The following is a 24,446-nucleotide window of genomic DNA, read 5'->3' as shown; positions in this document are numbered from 1 at the left end:
TACATGAGTGTGTTATAATTGGTAACCTATTGTTCTACTTGACATAGCATGTTTACACAAATCATTATATTACACATTTTCGATTGCTTCTATTCTTCTCTTGTCTATTTCAGTCTTTTCGGTACATTCTTAGGATAGGTCAGCAGTAACGGCAACCAACAAATGATCCACGGGTTTCCATAAGGCTAACCGACATAGCACTGACCTACGACGTCCAGCTGGTAAGTGTGGTTGATGCTGCCATGCTGATTCTGCACCACACACGTGTAGTTCCCCTTGTCTGAGGGCACCACAGACTCCATGATGATGGTCCACATGTGCTCTCGCACCTGAGAAAACCAGAGCAAGATTTTAGATAGGTTATCATCCATCCACAATGATGATCCATTAACAAGATGAAAAACAAGATGAAATCAATCATCTTCTAAAGATATAAACATATTCTTTCACAGTGTTGAGGTATATGCTTTGTACTGTATGAAGAAGTTACATACACACTAATACAAGTTTGCACAAATAACTCAAATTCACATCAAAACTCAAATATCATCAAATATCTTAAAAGGGTGTTTGGGCTGTTTCTTGTCCCCTTTCTTGAACACTGTTTAAAGAGCAAAGCACACACACACACACACACACACACACACACACACACACACACACACACACACACACACACACACACACACACACACACACACACACACACACTTAATGCTGTAAATCTCCACAAGCTTGACAGGTGATCTGCACTGCACAGTAACTGCTGCCATTTCCAGTAGACCGGAAATGGCACACATCAGATCAAACGTGACATCTAACCGAGCACTGAATTTTTCACTCATTACACACACCAAATGCTAAGGTAGGTAGGTAGGTAGGTAGGGGTGTGTGTGTGTGCGTGTGTGTGTGTGTGTTGTACTGCTCCAGATGTGCTGTGCTTCACTGAATGCATACAGTCTGCCTTGTTTCCTCAACACCCCCACTTTATATATCCACACACACACACACACACACACACACACACACACAAACTACACTAAAGATTGTACATGAAACAACAATAGACCCCTGCGTAGCTTCAGAGTAGAGAGGGGGGTGGAGCACAGAGGGGTCAGAGGCACCCATTTACCACAAACTGCCCCGGCCCCTCCATAGCGGAAAACAGAGTCCAGATGGGAATTTGGTGTGTGTGTGTGTGTGTGTGTGTGTGTGTGTGTGTGTGTGTGTGTTGAGGGGGGTTGTAGACTGAAGCATGAGCGAGTGGCCAGAGCAGGAGGGAGCTGGCTCAGTCGAGAGGAAGGACCGTAATGTGTCCCAGCTGGGGGGGGGGGGACCAGGACAAGGCAGGAGAACACCTTGATGGGAAACACAGATGCTGTAGAGAACGAGCTAGGGTGGGGGAGGGGCCAGAGGAACGGCTGAAGCTACAGTACATTTAAACCCCGAAATGAACACTGGCCTGAAAGGTTTTTCCACGCTCCTAATGATACATAAACAGTGAGCAGGATCGGGGCTGGGATGTGTTAAATATGTGAGTCTTGAGTATGTAGAGAGAGTGTAGTTTCTTTGTGTTGAGAGAAGGTGTTTTTGAATGTTTCTGTGCAAGCATATTAGCGTCCATATGTCTTCAATTTGCACATGGTGGAAAGAAGAAAAAAAAACAGCCGCCTCTCCCACATCACGTTCCTCCTATTCAGGGCATGGATGGCACAGCACCAGGCCTTACTTGGGCTTTCTCACACTTTCATTGTGCCAGCGGAGAGGAAGGGAAGGAGGAGGAAAAGAAGTCTGTGAACGTGGAGCTGGCACTGTGTTTCTAACACGATTTGTAGGAAACTTAAAACAACGTCCACTATGATTGGAAGCAGTAGTTGTGCTTGTGGTCAGTGAGGAGAGGCAAAAAAAAAAAAAAAACAGCACTAATTAACCAGTGGAAAATCTGACTTCATGTCTGACTGCAGTTTTGTTTAATAACCATTTCATAATTTTTCTCTGTGGACGTTAAGAATAAAATGGTAACTGTTGTGACCTTACAGACGTGGACGCGATATTTGGTTTAGCCCTCTGGTCTTAAAACCTGTTTGTACGTCAGGAGACAGAACCAAACAGCAGACAGAGTTTACTTCAAGTGAAGAAAGACTGTAGGAACATGCTGGAAGGAAGAACGACAAGTCATTCACTTGCTATTTGCGACCAACACTAAAACGGGACAGCACACCATGAGCTGTCACTTCACACTCATGAGATGAGTTGGCAAGGACTCGTAGAGTTCAGTGGACTCAGTACACCAGCATGCAGATGTTAATGAGCAAGCCCATGCTCATACTTCTGTGTCTCTCTGTTTTTTTTGGAGTTATAAGCAAACAGCCAGCTTTACAGCTGCAAACAGTCCATAACCTCCTCTAAACATGCATAGTGAAGGCTTGTGTTGGAATCGAATCGGGTCTGCTGGGGTTTGAAACACTAGCCATCTGGGCACAGAGGATATTCTGCTGTAAAACACAACCAGCTGTTCTACACGCAAACATCCAGCGAGCGTGTCCAGGATCCGGCAGATACAGGGAACACAATCCCACAGGCTTGTCCAACCCAACAATACTACCTCTTTATGGGGCTTCAGTACCTGGCCTCAAGTGTGAACCTTGAGTGTATCCATATAAGGACACCGATCAAATGTTTTAGTGAAAGGCATGCAACCAACACAAACATCAGTGCAGCAGAAATGGAGAAATGTAATGGGAATAATTCAGTGGGGGTCTTAATTCCATGGTGGTTTCACTGGTTCTTTTCAAAACACTAAATATTCAAAGGTCTTCTCAATGCTTCTAAACACAGTGTTGTCTACTGTGAATTCTTTGCACAAAATTGGCATTGCCCCAGAAATGTTGCTACAAAATAAATTAAATCATATCCTTTGTGTAAGCCTCTTGTGGAAACTAAAATCTGATGTGTGGTGGTCAAGGTTTACCTTGAATCCACCGATGCGCTGATCTCTTTTAAACTCCTTGCCGTTCTTAAACCATTTTAGTGTTGGCATGGGATTGCCACTGGCCTGGCAGCGGAACTTCACCGTCTTGCTGGCCGGGACGGCATGAAGCTTCTTCTCCATCCTCTCGGGCTGAGCCCACTGTGGGGCCATCGCTGAAAACAGGAGAACAGGAGTGGAGAAAGATTACTCACGGCAGAGGTGAAAGAAATTAACATGTCGCCTTAACACTGCGCCTGCATACAGTTTGGAGATATTGTATGACTAATATAGGTGTATTTTATGACTACTATAGGTGTAAAGGTCAGTGGTCATATTTTTTTTAAAGGTGAAGGGTAAGGGTCTGGTATTTATTTAGCAGAACCTTTTATCCAAAGCTAACTTGCAAAGGCATCCTGCAGCGGCTGACAATCGAACCGACAGAAAGAAGAATCGAATCGAGATTCATTTTTTTTGTACTGTACTCACTAAGATTAAATAAATGGACAGCCTACCACACTGCTATTAAATCCACTGCACTACTGATGAAAAGCTCTCAAATACATGCCTACATACATTTAAACTTGGCTTTAAATGAGTGTGTCTAAACCCTTCCAGACTCAAGGTCACAGTGAGGGTGATAACCAGCCATGCTCCCAGTCCCTGCTCACAGAGCTAGACACCAGACAGGGCGGTGGTTTCAGCCTAAGCATGCCTGCCTGTATTCATAAACACCCTCGAGTCAAATACTAATCCTCAGTTCTCTTTCAGAGGCTGTGCCTTTAACTGAAGGTTGTTTCTCGTGACTGGTATGAGTCACAGGAGCAGTGTTTCCAGTGCCAGAGCACGGGCAGCAGTTCACACAGTTGGCCTGACTCTTCCATCAGATGAAAGCCAAGACAAATCACTGACTAAATGGTTTGAGGCAAACGCTTTTTAGGTCCATCTGGTAATAAAATCATTAAGGACCTGAATTTAAGAAATGACCTTAGTTACAAAGACACTTTTTTTAAATGCGATGGAATACACCTTCAATCTTGTTTCTACACTGTATGCATTATTCAGTTCTTAATCTTAAAATAAGATCAACAGAACTCAAGAACTGATTAAAATGTTGAGACACTCACGCATCAATTTCTGGCTACTGGAGAGCTTGGCTTCTTCAGATGACGACTCATCCTCTTCCTCGTCGTCATCTTCAGAAGACAGCAGGGGATCTGTTCCAAGGGTATAAAAAAAGCTGTTCTTATGTCTATTCAGTAGGTATGCTGGCTGTCATTGCATAACATAGGAGCACTTTTATTAGAATGGACCTCAGCTCGGAGCACATTTTCAAAATTAAATTTGTCAAGTTAATGCGACATGATCAGGGTTGTAGAATGAAATCCAGCAGGCACCTTTGTACACGGTTAACCAAGCCGAATGATGAAAGCGCCCCGAGGAGCTTTCAGCGACGCAGGTATACTCCCCGGCATCCTCCAGGGACACATTCCTTATTTGGAGGACTTCCATGTCCTTTTCAGTGGTGTTGGATCCAGAGGTCTGAAAGGATACAAAGTGAAGGCCATCAGTGGGCAAACAAAAACAACAGTTCAGGGAAGGAAGCACTGTTCTTATACTTGCTGTGCTTATAGTCTGATAAAAAAAAAAGTGGCCAAGGAATTCGGACAGGATACATTTCAGAGCAAAACTGAGGACTCTGAAGAGCAAGGGAATTTTTTCCTTGAGGTAACCTAAGTGTAATGAACACCAAGAATGGTGTGTTATAGTGGAACTGTTTAGGGTGTATTGTTTAGCCTAAATGTACAGTCCATTGTTTATCTCTCTTCACTGACGGTTCCTTACGTACATTAGAGGCCCCAGCGAAAAAGATTTACCTTCAGCAATGTGTGCAGAGTAAACAATATGCCGTGCTACCTACAAGGCATCCTTTTTAACTGGGTGTTTTACACAAGCCAGCCCTGAGGATATCAGCACTCGAAGGTCATGCCACACGAGGTCAGTCAGTTTTGCCACAGAAGAGCTTTGTTGGTATCATGATCTGTTGCCCCAAAGAGAGAGAACATTCTGGGCCCGAGCTGGAGACAGAACATTCTAGACGAGATGACTCAACACCCGCAAGAGAAATGACACTGATGCCTTGAGGAGACAAGATGTCCTACCTTCAGGACATGGATGAGGGGTTGACCATCAGGACCCACATGACTCCCATTGACCTCAATATGTTTCAGCCACTGGATGTGTGCTTGGACGTCGCTGTAGACCTTGCACTCGAACTCCACGTCACTGCCCACCACTGTGGTCCGATTGGCTGGCAGGCCTGGCTGTAGGATGTGCCCAGGAAGGGAATGCTCTGTTGAAAAAGGATTTTTTTTATTTTAAAATATTACTGATGTTTCCAAACACAAAAAAGTCAGCCATTCAAACAGTCATTAAAAACACTGCGCATCACCAAAGATATCTACACAATGTATAATCAGGTTTAAGATCGTTAAGTGATGCAACTGAAATCAGATTAATTCATTTGTCCTACCTACTAGCTCTTGCTGGAAATTAAATTAATTTGCGGTAAGAATAGGCCAAAACATGTTTTAAAAGCCTTTACATTCATTACATACTGGAAATTGAAGAACAAGTCAGTTATCTACTGAATATTTTTCTGTTACCATCTTAAGGTAGCACAATGCTTTACTATGAATCTGGTTAACAGCAATATCGGATAAATGAATATATATATATATATATATATATATATATTTGTATTATATTAAAATATACATATAGGGTTTTTCTTTCTCTCTGACTGTCTTTTTCAGGTGGAAACCCACTCACTGGAACCTGGGCCGTTGTTTGCTTAGACCGAGTAATAACCTTCCAGCAGCTCAGCCCCAATCATCTCTACTCCATCCTCGCAAAATTCGATTGGACCCTGAATTAGTCACAGGCCAATCATCAAGCTGGCTGGGAGCAACTTGAGAGGGGCAGGCCCAATCTAATTACTGAAATGGGTTTAGGGGGTCTGGGGGCAGCCACCTGAGTCCCCCCTAGTTCCCAGCGATGATGCCATCTCAGGGGAGAGAGGAACCGTGGGCTAAACCAATTAGATCGACACACCGTCTATCACCAAGCGGTTGTCTGACTGCTACAAAAACAGGACAACAGTTATAGGTCTGGCTCTTACACAGACAAGCACGCCGTTTTCATGGTCCACAAGAAAAGCAAAGTAGTTTTCAGTGTAGATGCAGGCCTTCAAATCACACACTATATGCAATTAAGTAAAGTACTTGCTTACATGAAGTGCATTTTGGTCTAACTGGCCAATTATCATGGTCTTGAACAATGTTAAGGCAAATCAATGTCAATTACACAAGGCTGGAATAATAGCCATTAGTCACTTTGGTAAATTGTGGCGGTACAATTACTTGGAGAGGGGGAAAAGAAGAGGCGTGAATGAGGATGGATGAAGGCAGGGATTCAGATTAAACATTGTTTCCTTAAAAAAGCGGTCAGATAAAAGCCATGCAATCAGCTCTAGCTCAGGAGAATGCCACACTAAAACTACATTAATGGAGCAAACTAAAGTTAAGTGAGCACAATCATTGAGGGAGTGATTGAGCAACAGAGGCAGATGACACTTTCAGAGGGGGAGAATCTTTACAGTGCTTTTTTTCTTGCCAGGTGGTGTGACCTATTCAAGGCAAGGCCGCAGAACTGCACTTCTCAATTGGTTGACCTCTTCAAGTAATCCCTCCCCCTGCCTCATTGCAACTACCTAAACAAACACAATAAAAGGGCGCAGACAACCAAAAGAAGCAGAGATAGAGAAAAGCCAGAGAGAAAAAAAGGGGGGGGGCTTGAAGTGGCAGGTTCCAGGGCCAGTTGCCATGGTGACCCTAGCTGGGCCCAGTAAAGGTATTTCCTGGATTGCATATGTCTGACAGCCCCCTAATCCCAGCAGGAAAAGGGGCCAGGGGGTAGGATCAACTTTCTCCTCCAAAAAAAAAAAGATCCCAAAACCAAACAGAAAAAAAGGAAAGCCAGTAGAGGGAAACGGTAGATAATAGGGTTGAGCTGAGCCGTTTACACACAGCCTAAAACTCCAGACTACCATTCCAGCTTCCTCTTTCCTTCCCTGCTCCTTTCTACTCTACACTCTCACTCTTTCTCTCCGTCCCTGTCGCTACAGCTCACGGCTAGCCTGGTGTCCATTGCGCTGATATGCTTCTGTCAACATTCCTACTATTAAACAGGCCACAAGCACGCTATAAAAACATCCCATAAAAGCTCTGTAAATGCGCCTTTCGCTTTGATGTGGAGCACAGACGGATGCAGGGTTTGTGCATCTGTCACAGTCTTATGTTGACAAGGCTTAGAGACCATGACGGGCTGGGTTAATTTCCATACTTAAAGTGGCTCTGCGCTATATTATTGTTTCTTGCTAACTTCTGTCTGTCTTAAAGCAACAGTATGCAGGATTTTACAACATTTTGAGGCATGTTTTTCATAGGCAACTTGTTTTTTGCATCATCTTCAATTTCATTTTGATGGTATATGGTCATGTGAAGGACAGATAAACACATCGTCGTTTCCATTAGCCATCCAGGATATGCAACACGTAGTTCTTAGGTAGAGTTATGGGCCTGAACAAAAAAGACATTGCCGGCAATAACGCCAAAAGACACCAGTAAGCGTGCTAGCAAGCTTTTATCAGTGCCAACTCGGCTGTTTGTACAGTTTGCAGAGTTTTTGCATGCTTTTCAGCTAGTAAGCTGGCAGATAAGATTCAACAGTTAGAATATCTATTTTAAAACCCCAGTAAAGCACTGCTTAATTGAAACTGGCTGATTAGATAACATAGGAGTCCAAGAGACAATTTCTTTTTCTTAGATCTTCTATTTTTAAGATAGTTATCAAAATGTAAACCCCGCTACCAGTGGATCACTTGGGACAGCTTTACGTTCAGCCTTATTCATCATAGTGTTTTTTAATATGAGGTTAGCCCATTTAAAAATCACTGCCAATTCAGTTACATGCAACTGTATCCACACAGTAAAAATGTCCTACCAGTTCCTACGAAACACTGTAAACAACAAGGTCACGCCAAACCATTACACCAAAAGTAAGTCTAAACAAAGGAGGTCAAAACTTCCTGTTGAATTTAAAAGACGAAAATGTTGCAATTACAAATGTTGCAATTTCGAAAGCCTTTGGATCCTTGCACCACTCAGGATGTATAAAATCAAAAACCCAGCCGGAGATCTTCCAATGTTTACTGCTTGGAGTTTAGATCCGAGAGACCCAAGCACGAAAACCCCATTAGGACTCACATTCCACGAACAAGTTGGGGCTCAGTTGATCCTCCTGACTCTGTGATAGGATTAAGTCGGATCCGAGAGCACATTTTCAGAAAGAAGCCCAGCTGGAGGAGCTTGGGCTCTCGTGCCCTCTTCAAGCCATTTGGAACAATTGATTGACATCCTTGAAAATCAAGTTAATTACACAAAATCAAAAAAAGGGGGGGGGGGAAGGGGGGTTGTGGATTCTTTTCAAGTAAGCAATGCATGCGATCAAGGCTGTTTTGGCCAGAAGAGGAACAGGGCTTAGAAAAACAGCGAGTGAGGCGCATCAGGGGCCTTTCGACTGGCGCCAGAGAGTAGGGCCTGGGCCGCCGTCAAGATAGGAAGCAATACAGCGAGGGAAGGACTGCTGGGATTTCCTGACCTGAATTGATGGTTGAGTGCTGGAGACAAAGAAGGAGAGAGAGAGAGAGAGAGCGAGAGAGAGAGAGAGAGAGCAAATGGAAGGGGGAAGACAGAGAGAAAGTGAGACTGACTGAGGGATTTGGAATAGGGTTAGTGGTCGGGGTGAAAGTAAAAACATATAAATGTTTGCCCTCCAATCAGTGGAATCTGGGTGGGGTATTCCTGCAGACCTGCTAGTGCAGTGATGAGACCTTCTATGTACATCATCCATCCATCCATCCATCCATTCATCAAATGGCTCGGAGGGAGGGTTTGCTTAGGAAACAAGTCACCAACTGCTAAAGTGTTTTTGTGTGTTTGGGGGGGGGGGGGGGGGTAATGAATACAACAACGCAATTCACCCATCTGCAGGCTGACCCTCGTTACAGGCCGTGTCCACCACGGCCCCCTCCTTCTCTCGCCTTCTGCATGCTGACGGCGTTTGTTCACACCCGTCAAACTTCTCTCCAAACACAATATACACCAGGGGGGTGAGATCAGCAGCTGTCAGTGAATCATCTCCATTGTTCTCTGTGTGCTGCTGCAGACCCTGCTGCTGCTGCTGCTGCTGCTGTTAGCCACCACTGCTGCCACGGCGGCAGTCCCCTGCCCTGGCACAGAGTACTTTTCCATCTTCCCAAGGACGGAGCAAGGACGGCTTGTGCAAAGAATGGCAATTCGGCGCTAAGAGTTTTCCGTACATAAACAAAGGGGGGTTGGGGGGGGGGGGGGACGTTGCGAGGCTAGACGTTACAATTACAACACATGCGTTACATTAGAGACGAAGGGTGCCGGGGAAATAAACAAAAAACAAGTTGGTTAATGAGCCCGACCCGAAGAACTAGCTGTGAGCTGCTCATGTTTTCAATCAGCATGAAGAGAAGCAGTTGAGGACAAGGGCATGGAGTGCTGCAATGGAGGCCTGTTGCTCTATCCTTGCATTAGGTCTTACTTCTATTAAGGCTTGTAAACAAACCATGGGAACAGCCAATGCAAACTGGCTCAATCTGTGAGGTAGGTGTGTGTGTGTTGGTGAGTGGCTGTGTGTGTGTGCGTGTATATGTGTGTGTGTGTGTGTGTGTGTGTGTGTGTGTGTGTGTGTGTGTGTGTGTGTGTTTATTTATTTTAGTTTTAAATGTCCTTCTCAAGTTTGTTTGACGGACACGGCCCTGTGCCTTTGGACAGGAAGTGAAATCCAGAGTTAAAGGAATTTGCTGGAAAACAATTCCCTGGGGCCTCACCTCTTGAATGACTTATTTTGCAGAGGGGCCTTTTTAACCTGATCTACCAGTCCGTGGAACTCACTGCCTCAAGACAACAACAACAACAGCAAACAACCACCACAACCTGAGGGCCCCTTGACTCTCTGGCGCTAACCTGAAAGGGTCAAACACTTCTCTCATTTAATACACACGTACGCCTTAAGGTGACTGTTACTCCGAAGATTTGGACAAACACCGTCAAGTCTGTGACATCTGGATGACGCAGAGGCACACTCTTGCCTCCTATCCTCCAGACCAAAAAAAAAGGGAAGAGGAGGGAAATAAACACCCTCTGACGCCTGTCCGAGTTTATGAGCTCTTGACAGCTGAGCCTGTCACTGGAGCAGCAGGAGGCCTCTGAGGCAACGCCGGGCCTCGCCAAACAGCCTGTGTCAGAGGACTTGAGAGGTGGACGATGGGGTCGCACACAGGAAGTGACCATTTGGTGACGGAGCAGTGGGGAAAGGAGGGATGTTTTTGAAGGGGTGGGGGGCTGGCTGGCTGTCAGTCAAATCTGTCTGTCCTGTAGCTAACTTGCTTGGAAAGAGAGGGGGGGGGGATGAGGAAAGAGAGAGAGACTTTTTCTTTCCCAGAAACATGATATCTCCACCACAGTGAAATAAAGACCCAGAGTGAAGTCTGTTGGCTGTGTTTTTCTTTTCTCAAGCACTTAATTTATGGCTTCACCCTCCCCAAGAGTTAACTCTTCCCTTGACAACAGATACCAATTTCAAATAAAAAGAGAAGTGCAGAGGAAGAGAAAGAGAAGCTAGGTATTTGCACTGCCTTAGGCTACACATGGGAGCCATTTCACCCCCAATCTATTCCCAGGAAGTGTTAGTATCGCCCTTTTTAATTTGTTTGAAGGCGTAACCATGAAAGAGAGAGGAAGAGATAGAGAGACCCCACTATTTTAAAGTTTGTATAATTATAATGTCCAGGTTTATTATCCTAGTGGGTGGCACAGCACACTTTTCAAAAAGAGGAAACACCCAAACCTGCACATCCAGACTGGGAAGAGGTGGCAGCCATAGTGTCACTGGAATTTAGCCAAGAGACATTTTTCTGGATTTAGTTTCACTGGCGCTTTTTTAAATCTGCCTCTTTCTTTTCACTTCACCCGGTTTATGCCACTCCCTTACTAGGTCCTCTGAGTTACATTACTTAGATGTAGAGATTAGAATGCAACCGTCACAAATAACCAGAGGAACAATATGAACATTTCTGTGAAAACACCTATACTTATAATAACCACACACACTACCAGACTGCACATATTTGACTGAACGTTACCTTTGTCAACTGAATACATCATGCCAGTGCTGCTAACCAAAGCAAGAAAAATAAGTGACAACCATATTTTGCACCACCTCAATGGAATCTTCATAATGATTTACCCATATGATTATTACAAGATATAAGTACAGTAGTGAGAAGAGGAAATGGGGCAAGACAAAAAAAAATGGCTCAAATCTACGATCAGTGAGATTTGTAAACGTACCTTCTTCAGTGACCGCAGGTCTGGCCTGAGCCTGTGACAGCAGAGCGGCCAGAGCCCAGAGCAGCAGCAGCACACTCCCCATCGTCTTCATTCTCCCGCGGGCTTCACAGCTGGGGGACACTCTGTATGGAGGAATCCATCTGGGCAGCAGGGGCATCAACTCTGGACCATGCGTGTGTGTGCAGACCTACGTCAAACAGAGAGAGAGAGAGAGAAAGCGAAAGAGAGAGGTCTAAATTAGCTGGTCTGACGCATAATGCAGGTAAATGGGGACAATTTTGTTGCTTTGTTTAGGGCCATAATCACTGTGTTGAAGAGACATCCCTCCTACCCGTGAGACGTGGTTGGCGTGTCTGTGAGAGGATACTTTGGGAACCAAATAAAAAAAATAGACCCAATATGAAATAAGACGGCTCAGAAGAACACCCGAACACCTTACTAAGCCGAGACAGACCCGTTTTAGAACGAGTACAGCTCATTATCAGTTAACAGTGTCTGAGCTTAATGACCACAAGACAGCCAAGTCAAACGTACCAAGTTGTGTCACTGCTAAATCTCAAGCTCTGTGTCTGTTATTCTCATAATCTTGTGGCAGAGGACTCCAATTAAACAGTCTTTATTGCCCAACACGACGGCCCAAGCTGGTTACACGCAACTAAAACCTCAGGCGTTGCTATATGATTGCCAAACACGAACAGCCTGTACCCTGACCACTTGGATTCAGTTGTTGACATTCACCGGGTGATAAGAGCAAAAAAAGACGTATGTTTGAATGAGCAGATATCACCACAAAGGCCTACAAAGCAGCCATTACGTCAGTTCATACAAAAGGAGAGAGCTTCAGGTTAGGATTTAAACTGTGCGGCAGGCTTAATGCATATTTTCATTAAGCCATCATATTAACATTAGCCATAGCAACAGAAGTTATGTAAGTATCCTTGGAGCGCGCAAATCTCTTATGTGTTACCCATTAGGAGAGCATTAGTAAAGTTAGTGATATTGTGCTCATGTTGGCACTGGCAGTTAATACAATTACACTGAAGTACTTGGTATTTAACATGCAACTACAAACTGCAAAGCAATAATTTTCAAAAATTATTTAGACTGCTCAGAAAGAATAGAACACTGTAGGCTGGTAGACTTCCGCCACAGAAAGCTGAAAACTGTTGACCCAGTCAAACAACACCCGCAAATTAAAGGGTTGGGAGGGGAGTGGGGAAAACAGAAGACAGAAATGAAGGATAATATAGGGATCACTTTCACAGCAGTCTCCAGTTTCCTAAAGCCAAAGGCGTATCTATTGCTTTACCATAATTAAAAGAGATCCATCCTGAAGTCGCATCAATCCAGGACCAGAGAGGATGAAAACAAGAGATCTACTACTACTGAAGGTCTACTGTCAAGCAGAACCACGTGAACACAGCTCAGGGCTCAGTCTAAAGTGAACCAACCCCAGGATGTACATTCAACCTTGCATTGATTCATCCAAGATTGTAAAAGATTACAAGAAGCGATAAGTCAGTTTCAGTAGGGTCACCACACATTCCATTTGAGTCACTCTGCTATCCAAATCTGAGTGGTCACGAGGAGCGGGGGGGGAGGGGGGGGTTGGGGTGGGGGGCAGAAGCAGCACTGTGGACTACGGCACAGTGAGTCACCTATGACACAGACCTGCTCGCTCAATCATGCAGTGGCACCTGCCTGATGCAATTAACACCTGGCCCCTCTAAAGAGTCTCGAAAGAGAGGGAATGGACACAGCGTCAGCCCCGCACTAGGGGCAGTTATACGACACCTCGGCAGAGGAAGTGCCCCCATTGCTTCTCCTGCCCGTTTACAAACACAAACACACACCACACAGATTCATCACCTCACAGTTGGCTTGAGCCTCAGGCATGACCTTTTGCCACCATTTGTCTCTCTGGCTGTCAAGATGGCCTCACCAAGTTGCCACAGGGGAGGGGGGTTCTGTTTGTCAAAGAAAATAATCTCACAAATCTTTTTTAGGTTATGTGAATTGAGAACACAGAGCATGATGAAGAATATGCTGGTTTAAAAACCAAAACAACAAAAAAGGTCATAGGGCACAACCACCCTCTAAAGCATGAAGTAATTTTAAACCAGTAATTTGAGCGGTCCCTGTTTAGACCAATAAGTACATTTAAAAACTCTCTCTAAATTATGCAAGTGCAGCAAGCCCACGTTACCAGAGTATTCAACAGATTTTTTGAATTAGGGCCTACTATGTGTGTGTGTGCCTCTTGAGGATGACTAACCACTAAGCAAAGCGTTGAGTCACAAAGACCCATCATACTCGGAAGAAGAATCAGAATCCCTGACATGCCTTTGCATTTAACATAGGCCAGCTGTGCTCCAGAGGCTACAGGGTTTGGCCTGACATGAATAGGACTGCACCATTGCATTCCATTGAAACAAGAACCCACCCCACCCCCCCACCCCCCATCTCACACCCACAGGAGGAGGGGGGGGGGGATTGGACACTATTTCACTCTCAGCTGCAGCAGCTGAGTCACAGGGAGGCCCGTGGGGATCCAGTCCATAGACATATATGATCCAGTCAGCCGCCCGGCCCTCGGCCCCGTAAGTGGTGACGCACCACAGAGCCTGGCGAGGCTCTGCCTCCGATGCAGGACATCTGCCAGACGGCTGGCCCGGCGGTCCTCCAGAGCACTCGACACAGACCAGCCCTCCACTACAGTCCACTCCCAGGAGTGCTTGGTGACCACAAAGCGCAAGGTCCACCGCCGATAGCTCCCTCCTCTGTGTGCATCACTGCAGCGTAAGAGTTTCAAACCACTGCCCCCAACCCACTGTGTAAGAGAAGTTACACCCTGGGGGCTTCTCACAAATGTATAAATGCATGTTTGTTACAAATGAAATAGAACTGAGGCACATGGATATTACTACTGTTGTCTAGCCTTGGTTTGGATGTGGAGAAATTCGTTTTTTAGTAAAAGTTCACATTCTCAACCTCCACAAATGCTTTCTATAAACCCTTTTCGAGGTAAAAACTATGATTTTTCAATCTGCTTACCCTCTAGTAACATGGGCAAACAATCTGTTAAGAAAAGCTTCTTACAGAACATTTAAATGCCTTTCTATTCAGCCTTGAACTGAGGAGACAGGAAGTGCCAATTGAGAGAGCACTTGGAGGCATGCGTTTCAGTCCTTTTCATTAGTGAATTCTGCAGGGACCCAGCTTGACAATTAGCAGGGTAAGCGGGAGGTTAGCAGCACAGCGTCACACAGGGCTAAACAGTCGTCGACCAGAGACTTGGAGGTTGGGTCTTTTCACCAACTTTACCCCAGGGCCCCTCTAGGGTCCTCCCTCATGCGGGATCAGTTCCACACCACAACCCCCCCACCATCACTACTCCTGAGCTTCCACAACATGTGCAAACTTGACTTTCCTACAGATCCCTCCAAGACTTCAGGCCACAGATTTTTTTTCTTAAATGACAGAGAAATAAAGTTAAAACAAGTTGAAACATTTCAAACTGGTTTCATTTTCCACTGAATTTAGTCCTTTTGTAATTGTAACCGAGAAGAAGCAAAAACAACAAGAATCTTATTCAACTTGCTTTAAACATCAAATGCATCTCCTACAAAACAACTCAAAAAACAGACGGCTGCCTAAAACTACAATCATTCCAATGATTAGCAGTAGAGATAGTGCCACTACTGAAGAGGAGATGGCAATCTTTCTTTTACAATTTTTTTTTTTTTTTAAGAAGAGACAGACACCAGGTTCAGCACACCAGATAAACCTTGTCAGTTTATCTTGGCCAAATGCATCTGCTCCATGTTTACCTAACAACTAGACAGCATTTCTGCTTTGAAGTTTCCCCACAGCACGCATTAAACATTTAGATCCCACGCTTGGTCATTGGAACGTCTCATATTAAAACAGTTCGTCTTCTTTAAGTGTGTTGGAAGCATTGACATCTTAGCTCCCATCATCCTTCTCCAAGCGACAGATTAGTAGCGTGGACAAAAGAGTAAACCACAAAGCTAGGGACGTTTTTCTTTTGGTAACAACTTCACGTAAGCAGACAGGGAATGTATTTATACTTTATGCATTTCCTAATATACTTTAACTTTAACTTCAGTTTTCCATCCAGGTCTTAAAAAAGTGTGTCCATTTTGGTTGGGGAGAAGAAAGTTGAATCTCTCTCTACAAAGTGAAAATTACTTGACTCTAAAATGTGTGTTTTTGAGAGGTCACGTATCAAACCGAACCGGAAGCTCCAATCAAAATGTAGAGGTTATTTTCATGGCTGAATTCCATTTGACTGAATTTAACTGCCCTAATTTCTTCCATGCTTCATGTTGATGCTATAAATATCTCACTTCATGATGATAGTTTTTTCACCAATTATCAACAACCCTGGGTGTTTGATTTACCCCCCCCCCCCCCCCGATATATCGAGCAGAGTAACCACAAGGCCCAGAGCCAGCCCCTTAATTACCATCCGCAGTCGCCCATGCGTAGCATTCCTGAGCTGTGGGCATTTGTTTCAGAGACAGCAGGTCTAACCCCGGCTGTTCCTCCCCTCCTGGGGGCCTGTCTGCCTCGCGGGGAGCCTAGAGACTGCAGCTCCGCAGGGGTCCCATTAGGAGAGGTGTGAGGCAGTCTGGGCCTGATCCTCTGCACCCACACACTTTCACCTGATTTAGGAAAGGGCTTCTCAGAGGCTGTGACGAGGATTGCAGGCAGAGTATTGGCTGGAAACTTGAGCCACTTTCTGATCTCAGAATTAATTTGATGCCTGCCGGCAACCAACGCACTTCTCTGCTTTCAAGACAGCTCAAATTTAATAAAAGGTTGTGTGTGAATAGGGCAAAGTTTCTGGAAGTAAATCAGCCATAGGACAGGTAAAAAAGGACGAATCAGAAAACCACTACAATCCAACAGGTCATTACACAAGCAGGGAGTGATTTCAAAAGACATGTGCCCATTCTTTCAACCATCATTTTTACTGCCACAAGCTTTACTTTTGCATTGAAATGTTTTTTCTTTATATCTTGTAACTTCCTACTTGCTTTTCAAGTTTCAGGAAAAGCCTTTTTGGAAAACTGTTATTAACACAACATAGGCGACTTTCCTATGGCAACCCTAACCCATAAATTAGAGGGCAGAAAAAATTCCACTCCACCATTTCTTGTGCTAAAATGAGAGCCTCCTTCCGGAAACATTCCCGATGGACGCACAGATCCGCTTCGAAAGCTGTACTCCTCCCAATCATTTCAATCATCAGTCAGTGATACTTCCATGGCACATTCCTCTCCACCCTGGCATGTACAACCCTGTGCCCAGACAGTGGAGGTGCTGCAGATCACCATTTCTCCACCTGATGCCAGTTTTGATGCAGGAAAACCTTGGCAGTACATACCCAAACCATATGCAAAAGTGAATAATACGCTTGAAACTACCCGAAAAATAACATACACAATGGATGAGAAACCATACAGTCTATGCAACAAGGTACCGTCCTCTAATGGCAAGCATAATCTAGATATTTATAGAGTCTACATATTACCTTTCAGATGTAAACACAGGCTACAAATATTTAGTAAAGATATCAAGTACATCGATTTTTTTTCTCATTGGCATGCCAGTGCAATCAACTGAAGCTGACACATGGACAAGACACATGCATGTGATGAAGCCTTCAGATGCAGTTCCATCCACATAACCATAGCTGTAACTGGTGAAGCATATTCCACATCAACAACCTAAATGTTTTTAGTAATCCAGTTGACAGATAAGCACCCGAACTAATGAGTTACTGTCTTCTCCCAGCTCTACAACACTGGCCACATCCTGTAGGACTCAGGGTAAAGTGTTCTTTCTGATTTCCATAATTGAATCTATCAGCAAATGGGTTGGTCAGTCTGAGCTTTTGGTTTCAAAAAGTAAACAACATTTGGAGGTAATGCAATAGTAAAATGCCATGACCCAAACCAAAACATATATTTGATATTAAAAAGGGGTAGTTTAAATGTGATGCCCCTCTCCTGTTGAGGAAATAATGATCTCTAATAAATATCCAATTGCAAAAAAAGCAATTTCACAAAACATATAACCACTTGCTGACACATTGAGAGCACTACAGGTAATGACATCTAGGCAATTCTACATTATTGCATGGATTAATTCTGCTATTACAAATTTGGACAAATCACCAACCCTTCCATCAAACAGCTGTTGATAATGAGTAAGTGTACATATTGTAGTTGCCCTCGATTTTAGGAGAAGTAAACAGAGGCACGATCTAGTAGAAATACTACAATTTGGAGGATTTCTGAAGACAAACACCCCTCGATTGACAGATACATATGCAGTCCTTTGACGTCAAACAAACATGATTTCTGGCAGAGGCTGAAACTTGGCAGGAGGCATCCTTTTAAGACATTGGGGCATGAGGGTGTGGACACTTAGGCCTAATAGTAAAATACATTTCCAAATGAAAAACCTCACAAAACAAAGGTCGTATGCGTGAAATGAATTGCATAACCGGCAATCTCACCCTCTGTTTTCTTAATTAACATGCAAATGACCACGACCCCAGTTCAATTGTTCTCCTAAAAGCTCTGAAATGGTCGAACTACGTGGGGAGGGGGTAAACGAAGAGAGTGATGAGGAAACATAAAGTGATACGAAAGTTTAAATAAATATCTTCGGTTTTGCCAAACAAATGTAGGCTATATCCTATCCCTGACATTGGCGAGATTTTTTTTTTTAAAGAATAAAAGGAAAGAAGCAGTTTAACGTGGTCATTTCTGAATGAGTCGTTTAGAAACTCCGAGAGATGTTGCATTTTTACAAATGAATTTAGTAAGGTGAAATATTCCATTTAAGTAACATACCGCAAAACCCCAAGTGTTGAAAACTGTTCGCGCGGCAGGACGGAGCAAAGAAAACAGCGTCAAAACTTGATTGAAACCACTTGAAATGCTGTAGGCAATGGTTATCTTAACCGGATTTCAACCTACTCAGGTTATCACGTCTCCAGAGAGAGCGGCTGCCCATCAATACAAACATGTATCCTAGGTTGCTTCCGCTGGGTAGACGCAAATAGAGATGAAGGAATGGGCTACATATTGACTATAGGCGGTAAGTGGGCCAGCACGGTCTCCTCCATGACTCAAAGTCTCCGTAAAACACGTCGTCGAAGTTACAAATCTGTTCACGACGTGCAATCACGCACACAAATAAAACTCCAGTCGGAAAACCAGCATCAACGCGTGGCGGTTTGAAAGTTCGAGTCGGATCAAAATTATCATTGTACCGAAGATGCACGTTACGTTATTAAAACATCACACCAAGTGCAGAGTATCTTACTAAATGGTAAACACAGAAGCAGCCTATTACCTTGAGATAGAAGTTCAGTAGTTCCTTGTTTTGTTCTGGAGGTGGTTTATCCGATAGTAACTTTTGTTACCAGTCCTTCGGCTCATAAATCCATTTAAAACGTACGTTCCAGATAGTATGAAATCTCAGCTTGAGAACTATTTGAAAAGGCTGAGAAAAAGGTTGAAATTTGTGATACCCGAACAGTGATTTTATTTTCAATAGAGTTGTTTTAGGTCCTAACTCGCACTAGTCACCAGTCGTGGAGCGAGCAGGAGTGCGGACCCTCGGCCTCCCCAAAAGTGGCGAAGAAACAAATGAGATTCCGGGCTCTAGGAAACCTCCTACTACCAGCGCTCAAAGACCACTTACATCACCGAATTTAAAACCTGGCTCCCCCTGCCATTCGAAACACCTCAGTGCCCATACTAACAGCACCATTTGCATTATGGGATTGTAGTCAAGGTGCGAAGAAATGGAACGATTTTTTTGTTTGTTTTACTTAAATCAACTCGTTTTTATGCCATTTAGTTAAAATTCGTTTTAAATTACTGTCTTGAACAAAAACAGCCTATTATCATTCTGACAATAAAGCAAAATGTATGTCTAGTCTACTAATGGTCTTGTGCATTCTATAGGCCTATTAATAATGTGGGTGATTTGTGCATGCCATAGCCTACATATTGTACCTTTTAACTCATCTGCTGTCAAGAGGGAGTTATTTTGATCGACAACATGTAGTCCAGCTCAAGCATTCTAAGTTTTAAATATGAAGAGGTCCTTTTATTTTAAGGGTGTTAATCCACATTTAAGCAAAAAAAGACTAAACTCATATAAATGTCCAGGATGTCATTCATAACTGTAGATAACTTCAGACTCATTCATTAGTGGACAGTTAGAATGCTTCCTAAGCTTAAATGATCAATCACGCTCTTCAGTGTGTTTACACCAGCTCCGACCTTTTGAGCGTTGAGCCTTATGATGTAGATCCATCTGGATCATTTCCTTGACTTGACACAAGTAGATGTTATCAGTGATTCATTTTCGGCCATCTCATTTCCCCTGTGTAGTGTTTGCAGAGGTGTAATTAGCTGTCTTACACCCCCAGTGGAGTTAATCTGGTTTGTGAAGCAGTGTGACTTTTCACTGAACCCATCCTGAGTCATTTGCACTGAAAACAATTCAGGTGCTCAGATGCGGATTTCCCCTCGGCTGGTATCTCTAAGAAACATATTTATATATTGTTTGAAAAATATTGTGTAAGAGCCACAGGTGAGCAATTTAGTTTTGCATGGTCAGGATCAGAGGCACTGCACTTTCTGCACATCGAAATGTTTGCATTTTCTACTCAGAAACGATTCAAACCGGTTCCCACAGAGTACAAAATACCTCTGTCCTCCTTCTCTTTACACAGGGCTCCAGCCTAAAGTCTGTGAGAGCACAATGCTTATGTTCAGGACATTAAGATATTCCACTGGAACAGGAAATGGCTCCTGAACCTTATTACTGGGAAAGCCAAAAAGAAAAAAATAAATCTAGCTAATAAATCTAATTGTCCATTATCCCAAGTCTTATTTTTTGGAGGGCAAACAGCCAGCTCTGAAAGGATCCCATTGACCTACTAAAGAGGGCTTATCACCAAATATAGCAATGAATGGAGGTGACAATGAGGTGTGAACCAAGCCTACAGAGACTAATGAGGGTGGTGAGGGACGCAGAGGAAGGCAAGAGAGACAGAATGAAGGAATGAATGAAGTAGTAAGAAAGCTTGGGGGTTGCAGATCTGAAAGAAAAGAAAAGTTTATAAAACACTTTGTAACATGAACATGAATTGGTATCAAGGGAACACATTTTAACATAAGTGTAATAGTATACATTTGGCAACAAGGATATTGGATGTAATATTAACTGGTAAAGTTGTCAACAATGGTCGTTTTTAAATTAATTCCTTTGGATTGAATGAAGCTTTGGTTTGAAACTAAAGATATAAAAAGACAAAATGTTACATAAATCATCACTAGAATGATACAATGATCAACAGTTATTTTAAGGCCACATGGCTCCCATACCCATGTCATATAGGCTATGGCTCAACTCTTCAATGAAAAGCATAATTTATGTCTGCAAAAACCATATAAAGTTTGACTTTGATGCTCACTGAAGTGCCATTCATCTTAATGTGCCTCACTTTCCTGGGCCATGCATGGATCTGCCCTGGCAATAGTAGACTGCCTTCGCTGACATTCTGAAGAGGATGATGACAGGAACTTTGGGATGAGGCTCAGTCCTTCCTCTGTGTTGCGTGTGTAGGATCCTCTACACATGGGGGACACACATGGACCAAGAACACAGGATGCTGTCCATGTGAGGGTTCCCTCAACCATGCCAAGGGGTCGACTGACGGTGGGTTTTTTTGGAGTGGGAAAAAGAGGGAGTGTAGAATTAGTCCAAAGTCCTCAGAAATCTCATCTTTTGTGGCTGTTGCTGTTTTGAAAAAGTAACATGTTTTGTCAGTACCAATCATGGTAATTGCATGTATGATCTGAGATCAGTATATAAGAATTTCACAAGTCGCAGAGAACATAACATAAGTATGCTGTCCTGATGTGCTGCTAAAGATCCTTAGATAACCCAGCCAAACATGCAGACACACACACCTTGGTCAATGATGGAAAACATAAAAACTTTCTGTTTTACTCTTTTCCCCTGGTACAGTATGTTTACAATTGTGTGTCATTTTGCCTTCGTAATAAAAAAATACAACAATTTTATCCAACTTTGTAGAACTACGTATAGTATAATGCCTAACCAAAGCAAAATTTCAACCTCGGATTTACCCAAAGAAAAATGAAACTATTGTCCATGATTAACCCAGTCTTCCATCTGCACTGATGACACTCAGATCTACTGTGTGTTTACCAATGTATGCAGAGCCACAGCATCCCCCACCGATGCATACAAATGATCATGCGGTCAGCATCCATTAAAACCAGCTCATGTGTAAACCAGAGATGTGAGAGCGGCACGTCAAGACTGAGCACACTAACGACAAGGATTCATTCAATCCATGTGTACCACTCCTTATAAGGTATTGCCTCAAGTAATTTCCTTAATACGAACCTGGCCAATTTATAACAGTTTCCAACTTCCGTTCGAGTCATAAGGCAATCATATGCCTTTTGCAGCCAATAATTGGATATCCTGTGGACCTGTCCAATGGTCTTTATGTTCAGGCATGTTAGTGTCCTTTGTAAGTAATGCTTAAAGCTAAATTGAGTTGAACTTCCTTTGATATAATTGAATTAGGATCATTTGAATGGAGGTACGGTGAAGAGGAATTATCTCAGCAAGAAGGCCATTGCATTGGAAATTGGGGCAAAGCTCATGCGTTAACCCAGAGCAGAATATTCACTGACCTAAAAAAACGTAAAATAGACATGTGCTGTTTGTCCTATGGTCTTTCAGGATCTCAGCAGTATAAGAATGTGTGTCTGTGGGTACATAACATATGGCAGAATTAACTCTCTGAAGAAAAACTGTCTTACCCAAAGTGACAAATATGACATTTGACATTTAGATGAAAAGGTTCTCCAAGGTGAAAGTTCAAGTATGAAAATGAGAAATGAGATTGCATGGCAGAGGTTAAGAGACAAGGCCCTCAAGCCTGTTTGAATGTTGTCTGCACTGTTGGTTCCATGAAAAGGACCATACTGATCATACTGTTTTCAGGCCTGGGAACAGGGACCTGACTGGCGTCCTCATGTGTGGCGTGTCCACCTGCATGAGTGTGTGTGATTAATGAACAAAGAAGCAGTGGAGACGCCAGATGTGCTGGTAAGCTGTGCAGTAAGTAGTAAAAGCAAGCAAATACAATGCATACATAAATACATACATACATACATACATGCATACATACATACATTCATGTACTGTACACACACACGCACACGCACACGTACATACACAGACACACACACACACACACACACACACACACACATACATACATATCCAAAGAAGTAAAATGTAGCCATGTCGATCACACGCAACTTATGTTTTATGATAAATAGTTATGCTTTGTCCTAAGTCTCCCTTCGCCAGGGAGAGTCTTTCTGTTCCAATCTTTTTTTTCAAATGAAAATAGTTTTCAGTTAATTTTGATTTGTTTCACAATAGACTGTGGCAGACCCTGCAAACACGGACAAGGCTCGACGACGAGATGGCAAGACCGTGTCCCTTCTTTTCATGGTAAGGAAATACGCCGGACCCCGGAAAGCCACGCTACAGAAACAAAAGGGAGAAGGAACCCATGCATCAGCAGGGACGCAAACATATTGTGATTTTAAAAGGGCCCTGCTTGGAACAATGTCCTCCACCTGATTTGTTTGCAGGACTATTTCCATACCAGCCTGCCCACATATTGGAGAGGGGAGCAGGGACTAACTGCCTTTCTCTCCCCAGCCTGCTAACAAAACCAGCTTAATGGTGTACATACAAATATTCTTTCACAGGCAAGGACAAAGAGAGAGAGAGAGAGAGAGAGAAAGAGAGAGAAAGAGAGAGAGAGCCCTCCTCTTTCTCATCCTGTCAGTACAACTCAGCGCAGGCCCCATTCATCCATCAGCGGGACCCCCATCCTTCACTCACAACTCAAAGCTCTCCGCGCTTCACCCCAGCCAGGCAAGTCACGTCGTCCCTGAGAGGGGGAACGCTTCCGGAGCTCTTGGGGGTCTTTGTGTCTCAGGCCCCCGTCACTGGCAGATTGAGGGCTTTTTTTTTTGTCCGGCAGCCTCTGACCCGAGGGGTCAAGGGCTTCCTGTTGAGCCCAAAGCAGACAAAACACTCTCCAGCGGGCCACTCTCTCAGCGGCCGGTGTGCTGGCTCTGTGTTTGCATTGTGTGCCTGTAACCACAATTAACAGATGGGACTTTTCAACTTTTATTTTTTTTCGACTAGCTGTTTTTATTTCATTTATTTTATTTCAATGTATTTCAAGCTTCATTACAGAAATTTGGATGTCTGTTTTTTTTAACACTTGAAGTGATACCAACAGTCCCCTGTTTCTGGTTTCCCTTCTTCCATGGTATAAGGTACATCTATAGTTGGAAATGTTCCAGTGAAGGAACTACCAAAAATATCAAACACTCATATAGCAATGCCGACCTCTTTTCTCCTCCACTCTATAATGACTGAAATATACTCTACTCTACGGCTTCTATATATCGAGAAGGAAAAAGCTTGCAGATGCATAAAGGAAATCTCATTTGAATTCTCACACATCTGATCATGGCTTCCCTTGAATTGTAAAGCTCTTGAAGACCTGTAGAAGGAACAGAGTATCTTGGTGGGTATGCTTCATCTGTTTTTGCGTTCCCACACCGCGTGTTATACTGTTTAGAGATAGATACAATCAGATATGATTTATAGTGAGGGATTGTTCAGTGATTGTCAACTGAGTTTCAGGGCAGTTTGTCTAGCTGCCACAGTGCGTGTCAAGAGATGCTTTTGTGAAGATTGCATTATCATAATCAATAAGAACAGGTTTATCATAATCAATAAGAACAGGTTTATTTTCTCCTACACAAACAAACACACACACA

General features: G+C 43.5%; 1 protein-coding gene across 1 annotated transcript in view; it reads right to left on the bottom strand.

Annotated features, from left to right (window-relative positions):
• Window positions 1-19,131, bottom strand: part of fgfr1a (fibroblast growth factor receptor 1a) — a 28,855-nt gene extending 9,724 nt beyond the window's left edge. Inside the window, exons 1-7 of the mRNA XM_080852840.1 lie at window positions 18,868-19,131; window positions 11,473-11,659; window positions 5,131-5,321; window positions 4,366-4,510; window positions 4,096-4,185; window positions 2,972-3,144; window positions 206-329 (exon numbers count right to left, since the gene is read on the bottom strand). Coding sequence (XP_080708966.1) covers window positions 206-329; window positions 2,972-3,144; window positions 4,096-4,185; window positions 4,366-4,510; window positions 5,131-5,321; window positions 11,473-11,629 — 880 coding nt within the window. The 5' untranslated portion in view covers window positions 11,630-11,659; window positions 18,868-19,131. The remainder of the gene's footprint in view (window positions 1-205; window positions 330-2,971; window positions 3,145-4,095; window positions 4,186-4,365; window positions 4,511-5,130; window positions 5,322-11,472; window positions 11,660-18,867) is intronic.
• Window positions 19,132-24,446: the final 5,315 nt, after the last annotated feature.

The sequence above is a fragment of the Sprattus sprattus genome, assembly GCF_963457725.1.
Source record: "Sprattus sprattus genome assembly, chromosome: 15".
Classification (NCBI taxonomy): domain Eukaryota; kingdom Metazoa; phylum Chordata; class Actinopteri; order Clupeiformes; family Clupeidae; genus Sprattus; species Sprattus sprattus.
The sequence above is the reverse complement of the archived record's forward strand: the minus strand, read 5'-3'. Positions and strand labels throughout refer to the sequence as shown.